General features: G+C 46.7%; 1 protein-coding gene across 5 annotated transcripts in view; it reads right to left on the bottom strand.

Annotated features, from left to right (window-relative positions):
* Nucleotides 1-821: 821 nt before the first annotated feature.
* Nucleotides 822-13,467, bottom strand: part of LOC109866795 (FYVE, RhoGEF and PH domain-containing protein 4) — a 107,237-nt gene continuing 94,591 nt past the window's right edge. For all 5 annotated transcript variants that reach the window (XM_031801252.1, XM_031801254.1, XM_031801255.1 and 2 more), the window contains 14 exons: nt 10,553-11,240; nt 8,017-8,106; nt 7,619-7,764; nt 7,157-7,313; nt 6,628-6,766; nt 6,301-6,359; nt 5,916-6,062; nt 5,636-5,808; nt 4,380-4,410; nt 4,131-4,202; nt 3,898-4,023; nt 3,580-3,717; nt 3,354-3,494; nt 822-3,059 (listed from right to left, as the gene is read on the bottom strand). In XM_031801252.1, coding sequence (XP_031657112.1) covers nt 2,796-3,059; nt 3,354-3,494; nt 3,580-3,717; nt 3,898-4,023; nt 4,131-4,202; nt 4,380-4,410; nt 5,636-5,808; nt 5,916-6,062; nt 6,301-6,359; nt 6,628-6,766; nt 7,157-7,313; nt 7,619-7,764; nt 8,017-8,106; nt 10,553-11,240 — 2,371 coding nt within the window. In that variant the 3' untranslated portion in view covers nt 822-2,795. The remainder of the gene's footprint in view (nt 3,060-3,353; nt 3,495-3,579; nt 3,718-3,897; nt 4,024-4,130; nt 4,203-4,379; nt 4,411-5,635; nt 5,809-5,915; nt 6,063-6,300; nt 6,360-6,627; nt 6,767-7,156; nt 7,314-7,618; nt 7,765-8,016; nt 8,107-10,552; nt 11,241-13,467) is intronic.

The raw sequence follows: 13,467 nt of genomic DNA, 5'->3' as shown, positions 1-13,467 counted from the left end.
CAGAGGAAGCTGCAGGAGGTGAAGGGACTGAACAGCCAGGTCCGGTCCCATTCCACCTTCATCCAGGCCCTGGTACGCAGGATACAAGGTCTGCTCCACCAGCCCAAGAGCTGAAACAGTCAACGACCAATACAACGAACAAGACCTAAAACCTGTGGAACAATGTTCACCTAAAGAGTACACCAGGCCAAGGATATGGACATTCCAGAACCAGACACACCTGATCTTGAGAATTCTATTTAAACCAGACTCGACTTCCCCTATTCACTTCAGTCTATTCTACTGGCCTCTACTGTCCTCCGTCTCTCCTAAGATGGGCGCTGTGCAATGTTAGTCTAACTGATGTAGTTTGCCCAATATTTTTTTATTTTCTTCACTTCAGTCTATTCTACTGGCCTCTACTGTCCTCCGTCTCTCCTAAGATGGGCGCTGTGCAATGTTAGTCTAACTGATGTAGTTTGCCCAGTATTTTTTTATTTTCTTCACAAAACACACCTTTTGGTGTAATGATTTTCCAATGATTTGATTTTATTGCAGGGCTATTCAACTCTTCGTGGTCTGGAGCCTGTTTTTTTTTTTTGTTCTCCCTGATACTTAATTGCACCCACCTGGTGTAAATCAGTCCATGATTAGAGTGGAACAATAAAAAAAGTGGTACTGGCTTTGAGGTCAAAGGGTTTTGTAACAGGACTCATTTGAGTGAATTATGATCAGAGGAAGCAGGAAAGGTAACCAAAACAGGCCTCTGCACTTTCTGCAAAGTTCAACATGCCCAGTAGTGAAAGTAGAATTGGTTCACAAAGCAACCAGTGACACACTTCCATAATAATTAAACTTACTTTATTTTCTTACAAGGTACACTTTATATTAAGACCGTAAAGTGCGTAGATTCTCAAACCTTGGGGAGGGGGATCTGGAGAGTGGACAAATGTCCAAAACCTGGTTTTACGTTCAGATCTCATAAGACAGGATTGTTGTGCTCTTCTGCATTGTCTGTATCAGAACTGCGATTGGAGAGGTGCAGTGAGGCCATGTCACACTCAGACCATGATTGGAACAGTAGAACCTATGAAGAGGTTATAGGCACATTACCCGCTTCCATTCTATACAAAGGATTCTGCAATCACAGGATGGAGAGAGTGACACCTTACTAGAGATTGAGGGACAGCTATCTATGGTTTGCATTGAGGGACAAGACAAAAAACCTTAGTGAATCTGTTAGTCTACCTGGCTTGGCTGTGTCGGACAGAACACATGGAAATTTGAGGGATATTACTTTTGTGCTAATTATTTTAAATCATGTGCATATTTGATAAATTACTTTTTTAATAAAATTAGGTACAGTATTTAAAACATTTACATTTCTTTCCCAACCTGGTCATAATGTTTACCTCTGTGCCGCTTCGAGGGGTGATGTCCCTATGTAGAAGACAGGATCTGGGTCAGTGGTAGTCTGTCATCCCTATGGGTCAGTTACATAGAAAACCCCACCATATATAAATGCTTTGTATGTATATTCTATATTCCGATATATACATGTCTACAAAAGGGCTGTGGGGCTAGGTAACTACAGCTGTACAACCATTAATTCTCATCCTCAATACTGCCCTATGGGTGTGTGTATGTCTGTCTTCATTCATACTATACAGCATTAGAGTAGAAAGGCCCCTATAATGATCACAGCAGTAGTACACTTTTCAACACATTATTGTGACCGGGATGTGGTTGCTTAAGAGGTTACTTTGACTCTCTTGGATTCCAAGGCGAGGAAGGTTGATCCAGCTTAGAATGAGTGCAGCAGAGTACCCCGAATGCCTAGCCTGGCTGGAGAGGCAATCACTCAGCCTGTTTGGATTGAAGCCTGTTCTGGATGGGTGAGTACTTCTGCATAATTTCCTGTTTGCTTATGGGGTTACTTACAGCAATTAAAGTGTAGAGTGATCCTCTCGATTGCTGAAGTCTTTCTGGGACATTGACCCAGGCTCTAGAGGAACTCATTCTATTCTTGCCAGTAGAACATGGCTCCTGGCTACTGTGATGTGAAACTACATGATTGGAGAAGAGAGGACTGATAACTTTCCTAGTGATACTGTCCAAGGACCCTTTTTAGTTTGAAACACTGTTCACCCATGTCTCGAAGATAAAAAATAAAATTTAAAAAAAGCATAAACACTGCAAATACTTCGATGTACACATTGTACAGGATCAACATCTCAGATATCAAAACATATGGAGAGCATTGCTTCTCTGTACATAAAAATGCATTTGTCCCTGTCAGGGAAAACTGAGTAACACATATGTACATGGGCTGATGCAATGTACCGACCAGGGTTCGTCCAATTCCAAATATTCCCAATTGGAATTTCAGTGTACTTCTGGAATTGACCCCAACCCTGGTCCAGACAGCCAGTCTCTTGATTCACATCATTAGACTCATGTCTATGAAGCTGGAGGATATCTGTTGGGCCTGCAGGCATCCCCAGTAAAGCCTGAGGACCTTAGTGTCCTCAGTGTACAAGATGCCCCAGGCAGGTTGTCCTGAATAGTGCCTGTCTGTCTGAGTGAAGCAGAGACCGTCCTGAGGTCCTCTCCTCCTTGCTCCACTCTAATGATGATTGTAATGCACAGCTCTATTGGTGGAGCTGTGAGATCCAATCATGCCCTCGCTTATGATTGGTAGAATCCACTCAGGGAAGGAAGAGAGGTGTAGATTGGCAAGAGTTTCCACACTGTGTGTGTCCATGAGGGTAGCATGGGAGTGGTGTGCATAAATGCACATAGGTCTCTGCCAATCTTCAGCTGTCTGAGCTCGTCTCCTGGGCGCCATCTATGGCCATGGTGCCCGTGGCATCGTTGGGAGGGGGGCACTCGGGCACCTCCCCAGTCACGGCCACCCGGATCACCTTGAGCCAGCGCTGTTTCAGCTCGTCGCTCTCGGCCGCGAAGCTGTGGACTGATTTGGACTGTGACAAACGGAAGCTGGCTGGAAGGTCAGCAGGCCGGGGGCTGTCTTCCACAGAGTAACCCAGCAGAGGGATAGTGGACTGGGCCTTCACATCCTGAGAGGAGGGGGAGATGCAAAGGTAGAGAGATCATTTATATCGGAACTCGGAGAGGAGTTTCTCCTATTCAGCTAATCAGGTCACAGGGTGAAGGAAATCTTGTCCCCATTCATAACAAATGTGGTTATAGAGAATGTCCACATCACAGGAGGTTGGTGGCACCTTAATTGGGGAGGATGGGCTCGTGGTAATGGCTGGAGCGTAATGAGTGGAATGGTATCCAATACATCAAACATGGTGTTATGCCGTTCCAGCCACTATTATGAGCCGTCCACATGGTGCTTGACTGACCTGTGGCGCTCCATAGAGGTAGAGAACTAATGCCTCCTTCTCTGGGATGAGGCACCACACCTTCCCCCAGGGCTTGTTCTTCTCACAGTACTGCAGGAAGCCACACATGATGCTGCTGCCGGAGAACTGGGCCGCCTCGATCTGGGGACAGAGGAGTGCTGTTTAGACACAGAAGACATGCCGATGCAGGTGTGTGTGTGTGTGTGTGTGTGTGTGTGTCCCTCACCTCCAGAATACCCTTCTTCTTGCCCTCGGCCTTCTCCTCTCCAGTCAGGATGGAGTAGCAGTCCTTACAGACCTTGTTGATCTTGTTGCTGTCGTACTCCAGGGCCACCTTGTTGTCTGAGCACTTCCAACACACAACCTGATACAGGAACAGAAGACATCAGTGTTAGACATTGTGCATTGAACGAACAACACAGTGTAAACTAGCCAAACAGCCAACAGTCAAATGGGTTGAGCATCACAAATAGTATTAACATGTTATAATGGGTGCTGGGTTAGAGGGAGGGAGAACATGGTGTCGAGCGGACGTTTCACTCACATAGCCACAGGCTCGACAATGGTGTCTCCGTCGTGTCAGAGCATTGAAGGACTCTTTACACTTCATACACATTGTCACCTCATTGTCCCGTATCCAGCGAGGGGCACGTTTCCCCAGCTCTGCCGTCTAGAGAACAATACACACCGACGCACGTAGCTCAGACACAGGAGGGTCTTTGACACATACAGTGCACAAGAAGAGTCAGGGGTCATGTTCACTGTGATGACACTCACCAACACATCTTTGGAGGCTGACTTGAACGTCTCATTCTTCTGATGGAAGATCTCAATGGTCTTCTGAAAAGCCTGTAGGCCGCACATACACAGACAGAAACACATACACAGACAGAAACACATACACAGACAGAAACACATACACAGACAGTAACACATATACAGACAGAAACATGGTCAGCAATACACACCCAAATCTGCTGAACATACAGGAAATAAGTGTAAATCAATAAGAATGTGATTATGTACCTTTATCCAATTGTCCTTGTCTGGTTCAGAGCTGAAAAATGAAAAATATGTTTAGGCTATTAGCTGGCCAAAAGTAGGCTACATGAAAGGTGTAACGCTAATATAACCGTGTGGGTTTTCAGGAAATGTATGTACATCACAAAGCTCATCTGCAGTTCCTGCGGTGCAAATGAAGATCCTATATCTGTATGGAATGTTACACTAATGTTTATCATTTACAATTTACGTCATTTAGCAGACGCTCTTATCCAGAGCAAACTACAGCAGTGGGTGCATTCATTTTCATACTTTTTTTGTACTGGTCCCCCATAGGAATCAAACCCACAAGCACCATGCTCTACCAACTGAGTCACACGGGACTATGATGAGCTGTAGTAGTGTACTTATCATACACTAAACCCCCATAGGATTAGTCGAAGGATGTGGTCAAATTATCATAAGAATTTGGTTGGTTTTACATAGGATTCAATCAAATCAATCAAATGTACTTAGAAAGCCCTTTTTACAACAGCAGTTGTTACAAAATGCTTATATAGAAATCCAGCCTAAAACCCCAGAGAGCAAGCAATGCAGGAAAAACTCCCTAACGAGGCAGGAACCAGGCTCTGAGGGGTGGCCGTCCTGTTCTGGTTGTGCAAGGTGGAAATAGTTAGCAATAGGGTGTGGGACTGTAGTATACAGTTAACCGTTCTTTTGAGAATCATGGCAACAAATGTTAAAAAAAAAAAATACATTTGGCTATAGGGTGGAGTAAACCTAGGGCTGTTATCTACAGCTAACTACCAAAATAACACTTGTGTAAATGAGGGATACAAAGTATATTAAAAGCATGTGGTTCCACACAGGTGTGGTCCCTGAGTTAATTAAGCAATGGACATGCTTGATTAACACCCAGTCGCCTACCATGGCCAGAAGAAGAGATCAGTGACTTTGAAAGAGGGGTTTCAAAATACCGTGTGTCTCAGTCACCAGATCTCAACACAATTGAACACTTATGGGAGATTCTGGAGTGGCGCCTGAAACAGCATTTTCCATCACCATCAACAAATCACCAATTATAGAATTTATTGTGGAAAAATTGTCGCATCCCTCCAATAGAGTTCCAGACACTTGTAGAATCTATACCAAGGTGCCGTGAAGCTGTTCTGGTGGCTCAACCCCTATTATGTTTGACCTTGTTGGTGTTTCCTTTATTTTGGCAGCTACCTGGATGTATGGCTCTATAGGGTGTATTAAGGGTGGATGTAACAGCTTACCTGGCCTGCAGCTCCAGGGTCCTCTCCTTGCCAGACACCTGGAAGGTGTGGGGGTAGTCCTCGTTGGTGGTCCCTAGAACCTTCATGCCCTCGATGCCGATGCGGGTGCGTACTGTGTACTTGGGCCCTCCCAGGCTGAACTTGGGCACGCAGTACAACAGCATGTTGTTGAACTGACGGGGAACAAAGAAAGACCTATGATTAATGCTTGTTTTGATAATATATTGCTCCAGACTTGGTTGAGTACAGAGAAAGTGAAATGTGTGTGTGGATTTCTCACCAGGAAGAGGTATCTCTCCATAGCCGAGGTGTTCCTGGCAGCCAGCTTCAGGATGTGTCCCTCCTTGATGAACTCATTGGAGGCGTTGACAATATCCTCTTCCTCCCCTAACATCTCATAGATCTCCAGCAGCTTCTTCAGATTCTCCTGAGCAGGGAAGGGGTTTTAGTTGTACTCAAAAATCTTGGTAGGGTTCAAGCACTAGCCAAAAAGCAAATGAGTAGAAATGCTGATCTAGGATCAGGTCCCCCTTGTCCATATTGTCTTATTCGTAAAATCAGAGGCATAATTGATCCTAGATTAGCACTCCTACTCTGAGAAACTTTTTGAATACAGGTCCAGATTTTATTTAAGATTTTAAGAGTGGTGTGCTGCAGATACTCACAGATTTTCGTATGGCACTGTTGGAGTGTGTGGCTGCCATGGCGATGATGTTCAATGACTCTGAGGAACATGGAAAGAAGGAATGATGAACTTTGACCTTAAATGAAATTAATGGTGTAATAAAAATTTTCTATAACTATAAACAGTTTTGTGTGTTTTCAATGTAAGGCAAATGTTTCTACTTGGCACTGGAGGTTTCACTTTGATTTTTTTTATGTGTGTGAAGTAATTACATGATTATAATCACAAGAAAGTCTTGTCAAATTCTATGTACTCCTGCTCTATAGTGTTCAGATTATGACTAGTAAAAGCACTCCAGTGTACTCACTCTCTGCGTCTCGGTGGTCGGGGTCGTCCTGAGGCAGTTTCTTCAGGTAGTCTTTGAGCAGCATCTCGTAACGGGGAACTCTCTGTACCGGCTCCAACATGTGGTGCTGCAACGTCAAACAACCACATGCCTCCTGACTCTAAAACACACAAAATAAAACAGTCCACTGTCACTTCAAGGTTAAAGGCTTAAAAGTAAAACCACACATTGTTAGATGAATATCCATTCGACAGGACCAGTTGACAGAACCATAAATTATTCAATTGTTCCATTCCATGATGACTATTCATAGTACAAATCAATAGTGAGATATCAATAGATTTCTTTCTCCTTGCAAACCAAATGAGATCCCTTGCAGCAGAAATCTGTATATATACAGGTAAATTATCGCAGCGCTGTAGTCCCAAACTCAGATCATATAATTCCTAGAATTGCTATGGAGTTATATAATTCCTATATATGGTTAATCCACAACAGCAGACCTGTGCACTTTTGAATCAGGCCTTGTGTTTAGAATCTACACTCGTACCTGTATGTCCTGGATGATGGCTTTAAACTGTGGAGAGCGGTCCGTCCACTGTTTCAGCAGCTCCATGGCCTTGTCAAAGTTCTTCACGTACTCTGCGTACATCTTCAGGAAGGGCGTGAGCTTCTGCAGGATGTCCCCCAAGCGAGGGGTGGACTCCCTGTAGGGAGGGGTGACCGTTAGATAGGGACCTCAAGGTAACCATCCCTTAACCCTGAAGTGGAGGATGACTCAACCATGATTTTTCAATGGACAGACCATTTCAAAACCACAACTTCCCTTTATTACATCTGTGTGAGTGAGTCTGAATGAGTCACAGAGGCTGAATTGTTACTCATCTTAGTAATATTATTTTTTATCGTATTTTCATGCATTCTCAGGGGTGAAATCTGTGAGCGCATGCACTTGAATGGGTCTGTGTTCAGAGTCTATAACTGTGTGGCCAGTCAGTCATGAGGAGCTTACCATTCTCCCATGCGTTTCTCCAGGTCAGGCAGCAGGAACTGGCTGTGGAAGGTGTTGATGGAGGAGATGTTGGAGAAGATGTTCTTCACCACGTCCACAGGGAACGTGCCCTTCAGAGCCTCCTCCATCAGCTTGGCACAGAACACCTGCATGGTGGCACAACATGGCCAGGTGAGTTAAACACATTGAATTGATCATAATAATGAACACTGCTTTCTTTTCATGCTGAGGTAGACCCGGGTCAGTGTTCAGTAGGACACACCATGTCCAACAACAGAATGTCGGTGTGATAAGTTCAGGTAAAACCTCCCTGTTTCTCACAGTATCAAAACGTTTTCTACCTACTGAACAGAACCCTTAAATGACAGAACCCTGGACGGACAGTGGGACACACTCACCTGGTCCAGCAGGTTGAGCCGTGTGACGTAGGCTCTCTCCGTCTTCAGGAGCTCATTGGCAATCTTGTGCAGCTTCTGTTCGTTGGTCTCCTGAAACACAGAGGAGAGAGGTATGTCAGTTGGCTGTGGGCCAAGTTGGGAAGATGCATACTGCATAGACATGGCCATATTCCTATAGCTAGAAGGGGTGAAAAGGGCCCCTTGACAAATAATATATGTTGTGTTCAAGTCAGGTTAGACAATTGGGACTAAAGGAGCCGTTGAACTCTGAGCCTGAAGGTCATGCTCACTCCCACATTGTCCTCATGCTGCGCTAGGATCCCGTTTTGTTATAGCAGACACAAACACACTTCCCCAGAGAGATCTACAACAGCATCATTTAAAAAAACAAACTTGTGCTTCAACACAGCAATGTTAACATTAAGACAACAGAGTTTCAGTTCAATCTATATTTGATGTTCTTTTTAAATAGGAGTGCTGCTTGGGCATACTATAGTATGTGTTCTTGTGTGTATTGGGCTATTGCAGGGTGTGTGTGACTGTGGTGTGGGGGTTCTCCTCAAAACAGAAAATGAAAGGCTGGAAGAGAGAACTTCTGTTCACAGTGTCAGAGTGCTTTGTGTGCAGGGGAACCTGTCACTGTGTTACTGTAACAGAACAGTATGTCAAACACCGACCAACGAGTGTCTCCCACATACTTAAGAAATCAAGATTCTGGACCTCCCGAGTGGTGCAGTGCTTGAGGCGTTACTACAGATCCGGGTTCGATCCTGGGCTGTGTCGCAGCCGGCCGCGCCCTGGAGATCCATGAGGCAATGCACAATTGGCCCAGCGTCGTCCTGGTTAGGGTAGGGTTTGGCCAGCCGGGTTGTCCTTGTCCAATCGTGCTCTAGCGACTTCTGTGGCGGGCCAGGCACATGCACGCTGACACGGTCGCCAGTTGTACGGTGTTTCCTCCGACACATTGGTGTTGCTGGCTTCCGGGTTAAGCGAGCAGTGTGTCAAGAAACAGTGTGGCTTGGCAGGCTCGTGTTTCGTAAGACGCATGGCTCTCGACCTTCGCCTCTCCCCAGTCCTTCCGGGAGTTGCATCAATGGGCAAGACTATAACTACCAATTGAATATCACGAAATTGGGGAGGAAAAGGGGTAAACAATTTTTTTTAAATCAAGATTCTGCAGGATTCTGATTGTTAGGGCTGAACAGAGAACGAATGCTCACTTCCTCTATTCATTGATATAGATGGATTCTTTGTGTGTATCCCACATGTATTGTTCGAGAGGAATGTTGTCTTGCTCTGTGCAACTATTTATTCTCATATTTATGACCTTGAATGTATTATTCTTCCCGATCACAATATACAAAGTAGTTCATTAACATTCAAACCCTTTACTGTATTTGATGCCCAGAGTATTACAAATTATTCTACCTCAAAGCAGTGCTTCCTTGAACTCTCCACCCAAAATCCACACGAATAGACTGACTGTAATTTGGTTACTAGTCAAGTATAACTTTGAGTGTGTTTACTGGAAGAATATCCAAGCAAGCTGAATGTTTCACACATTGAGAAACCACTTGCAAGGGTTCTCTGTCTCAGCTTGCTAATAATAATAATAAATGCCATTTAGCTGATGCTTTTATCCAAAGTGAATTACGGTCATGTGTGTATATGTTATAGGTATAGTGGTCTACTGAAGGTACACTGTCCTGCTAAAACTGACAAAACACACCCCCAGCTCTACTGTATGTTCTGTAATGCTTTTATCAAAAAGACACAACATTTCTACCACCCATGGTCCTATTCTCTCTCTGCTAGCTTAGTATGTCAAGTAACCAACAGAGATACAGTATAGACTGATAAGCCATGAAGCATAGGATCCACTTTAACTCTAGCTAAAGCCCACGTCTCATACACTACCATTCACTGCTGAGTGAACATACTAATCTGAGAGACAGATATTTATAATCACGAGGTGTTCAGCCAGGCAGCAGCAAGGCATCCCACAGGGAGGTTCATTTCAGTCCTGAAAATAACACCCAGCAGTAGCAGACTCAGTCAGAAGAACCAGACACACTGCAGAGACAAAGGCTACACTCTTAGAAAAAAAGGTGCTATCTAGAACCAAAAAGCGTTCTTCGTCTGTCCCCATAGGTGAACCCTTTGAAGAACCCCTTTTGGTTCCATTTAGAATCCTTTCCACAAAGGGTTCTACATGGAACCCAAAAGAGTTCTACCTGGAACCAAAACGCGTTCTATCTGTAACCAAAAAGGGTTCTCCTATGCGGACAGCCGCAGAACCCTTGTGTGTACTGTAGTAAAGGGGCTGTGATGTTACAGTAGACTGTGAAGTCAGTTAAATGAGACAGCACATAGCTCTAATGGGCAAAGATCCTGAAACGTCTGACATGGGGATATACATGTGCTAGGGAAAACGCATGCAGAAACAACACTGTACTGACATGAACTCTCTGTCCACTCAGTGTAACAGCTTTATAGTAACACCCCCCCCCCCCCCCCCCTCCCCACAGACACTTACCGGTACCTTCTGCTCTACAATAGCCTCCTCCTTCCTTTGTTCCGGTTGGGGGTCTCCTGTAGGTTCACTGTCCTCACCGGTATGGGGCTCTGTCTCGGGAAGGGGCTCTGTCTCGGGAAGGGGCTCTGTCTCGGGAAGGGGCTCTGTCTCGGGAAGGGGCTCTGTCTCGGGATGGGGCTCTGTCTCGGGATGGGGCTCTGTCTCGGGATGGGGCTCTGTCTCGGGATGGGGCTCTGTCTCGGGATGGGGCTCTGTCTCGGGATGGGGCTCTGTCTCTGTCTCGGTATGGGGCTCTGTCTCTGTCTCGGTATGGGGCTCTGTCTCTGTCTCGGTATGGGGCTCTGTCTCTGTCTCGGTATGGGTCTCTGTCTCGGTATGGGTCTCGGTCTCTGTGTTTGTAGGGGAGTTATCCCCACTCTGCTCTGTGCTCCTGTCCCCCATGTCCCCATTCACCAGGGCAGTGTCTGTCCTCAGGGGGGATCCACTCTCCCTGTCCCTGTCCATTTGGGCTAGCACCCCGTTAGCCGCTGGTTTGTGAGCATCCTGTGGCGTTCCTGGGACAGAGCCTAAGTTGTTGTCCTGTTGTTTGGGCTCAGACTGTCTCTGGTAGCACCAGTGAGCCGGACTGCAGAGGGGGGACTTGCTAAGCTGCTTCAGTGGCGAGCCCTCCCTCTTGGTTTCCGACTGGCTGTGAGAGGAGAGGAAGAGGGATAGAACAGGAAGAGGTCAGAGACCACCGCTGTTAAACAGGTAAAGCCAAAGATGACAGGAAAAGAGAAGAGAGAGCAAGTTCAGTTGCTGTTAAGTGTAGTGACTAGTGAGTGGCGTAAAAGAGTGAGAGAGACAGAGACTGCGCGGTAGCATTGAAGTATGTCCACAGGTTAAAAATAAAACACGGGGCTGCGGTGAGCTGTGCAGAGGAGGTGTGAATGATTAGGGCAGGGGAGGAGTGGAGGAAAAGAGTGGAGAAGAGGAAGACTGGAAAGGTAGAGCACCAGTCCCCAGAGATAACCTGCTGTCCTACTTCTGAATGCACACATACACACACACACACACACACACACAACCCTCCATCTGGCATTAGCATATCATACAGCTCGTCTAGCCGTTTCCCTGTCTGTGACCCACCTGCCCTCAGAAGACACTTCCCTTCCAGTCCCCTCAGCATGCAATGACCAGCGCTATCCACCACTGTCTGCCACTATCCACTACTGTCTTCCACTATCCACTACTGTCTGCCACTATCCAGCGCTATCCACCACTGCCCACCACCATCCACTACTGTCTGCCACTATTCACTACTGTCTGCCACTATCCAGCGCTATCCGCCACTATCCAGCGCTATCCGCCACTGCCCAGCGCTATCCACCACTGCCCAGCGCTTTCCACCACTGTCCACCACTGCCCAGCACTGTCCACCACTATCCACCACTATCCACCACTACCCACCACTGCCCACCACTATCCACGACTACCCACCACTGCCCACCACTATCCACGACTACCCACCACTGCCCACCACTATCCACGACTACCCACCACTATCCACCACTGCCCACCACTATCCACGACTACCCACCACTATCCACGACTGGCCACCCCTATCTACGACTGCCCACCACTATCCACCACTATCCACCACTGCCACCACTATCCACCACTGCCCACCACTGCCCACCACTATCCACGACTACCCACCACTGCCCACCACTATCCACGACTAACCACCACTGCCCACCACTATCCACCACTGCCCACCACTATCCACGACTACCCACCACTATCCACCACTGCCCACCACTATCCACGACTACCCACCACTATCCACCACTGCCCACCACTATCCACGACTACCCACCACTATCCACCACTGCCCACCACTATCCACGACTACCCACCACTATCCACCACTGCCCACCACTATCCACGACTGCCCACCACTATCCACGACTACCCACCGCTGCCCACCACTATCCACCACTGCCCACCACTATCCACGACTACCCACGACTACCCACCACTATCCAAGACTACCCACCACTGCCCACCACTGCCCACCACTATCCACCACTGCCCACCACTGCCCACCACTATCCACGACTACCCACCACTGCCCACCACTATCCATGACTGCCCACCACTGCCCACCACTATCCATGACTGCCCACCACTGTCCACCACTATCCTTGACTGCCCACCACTATCCTTGACTGCCCACCACTATCCATGACTGCCCACCACTGTCCAGCACTGCCCATCACTATTGTTTGGTCGATAGGCTGTTGGTCAACCGAGATTTCTTTAGTCGAGCAGTGGTAAATATCTAAAGTTTTTCATGGTGTACTCTGTTTTCGACTCTCTCTCTCGCTGTTTTCAACTCTCTCTCTCTCGCTGTTTTCGACTCTCTCTCTCTCGCTGTACTGCACCTGCTGTCTCGACCTCTGAATGCTTGGCTATGAAAAGCTAACTGTCATTTACTCCTGAGGTGCTGACCTGTTGCACCCTCTACAACCACTGTGATTATTATTTGACCCTGCTGGTCATCGATGAACGTTTGAACATCTTGAAGAACAAGAACAAAGCCATGTACTCTTATAATCTCCACCGGGCACAACCAGAAGAGGACTGGCCACCCCTCAGGGCCTGATTCCTCTTTAGGTTTTTCCCTAGGCTCCTGCCTTTCTAGGGAGTTTTTCCTAGCCACTGAGCTTCTACATCGGCATTATTTGCTGTTTGGGGTTTTAGGGTGGGTTTCTGTAGGGTTTTATACAGTAAATATATACATTTGATATTGTTGATTTGATTAAAACACATAGGATGTGTCTATATATGGAAAAATACACGTTTTAAAATTTCGACCAGACGACTCTTGGTCTGCTACCGGGAGACCCATGAGGCGGCGCACAATTGGACCA

This window comes from Oncorhynchus kisutch, linkage group LG22 (assembly GCF_002021735.2).
Source record: "Oncorhynchus kisutch isolate 150728-3 linkage group LG22, Okis_V2, whole genome shotgun sequence".
Classification (NCBI taxonomy): domain Eukaryota; kingdom Metazoa; phylum Chordata; class Actinopteri; order Salmoniformes; family Salmonidae; genus Oncorhynchus; species Oncorhynchus kisutch.
This window is presented reverse-complemented; position numbering and strand designations above follow the sequence as displayed.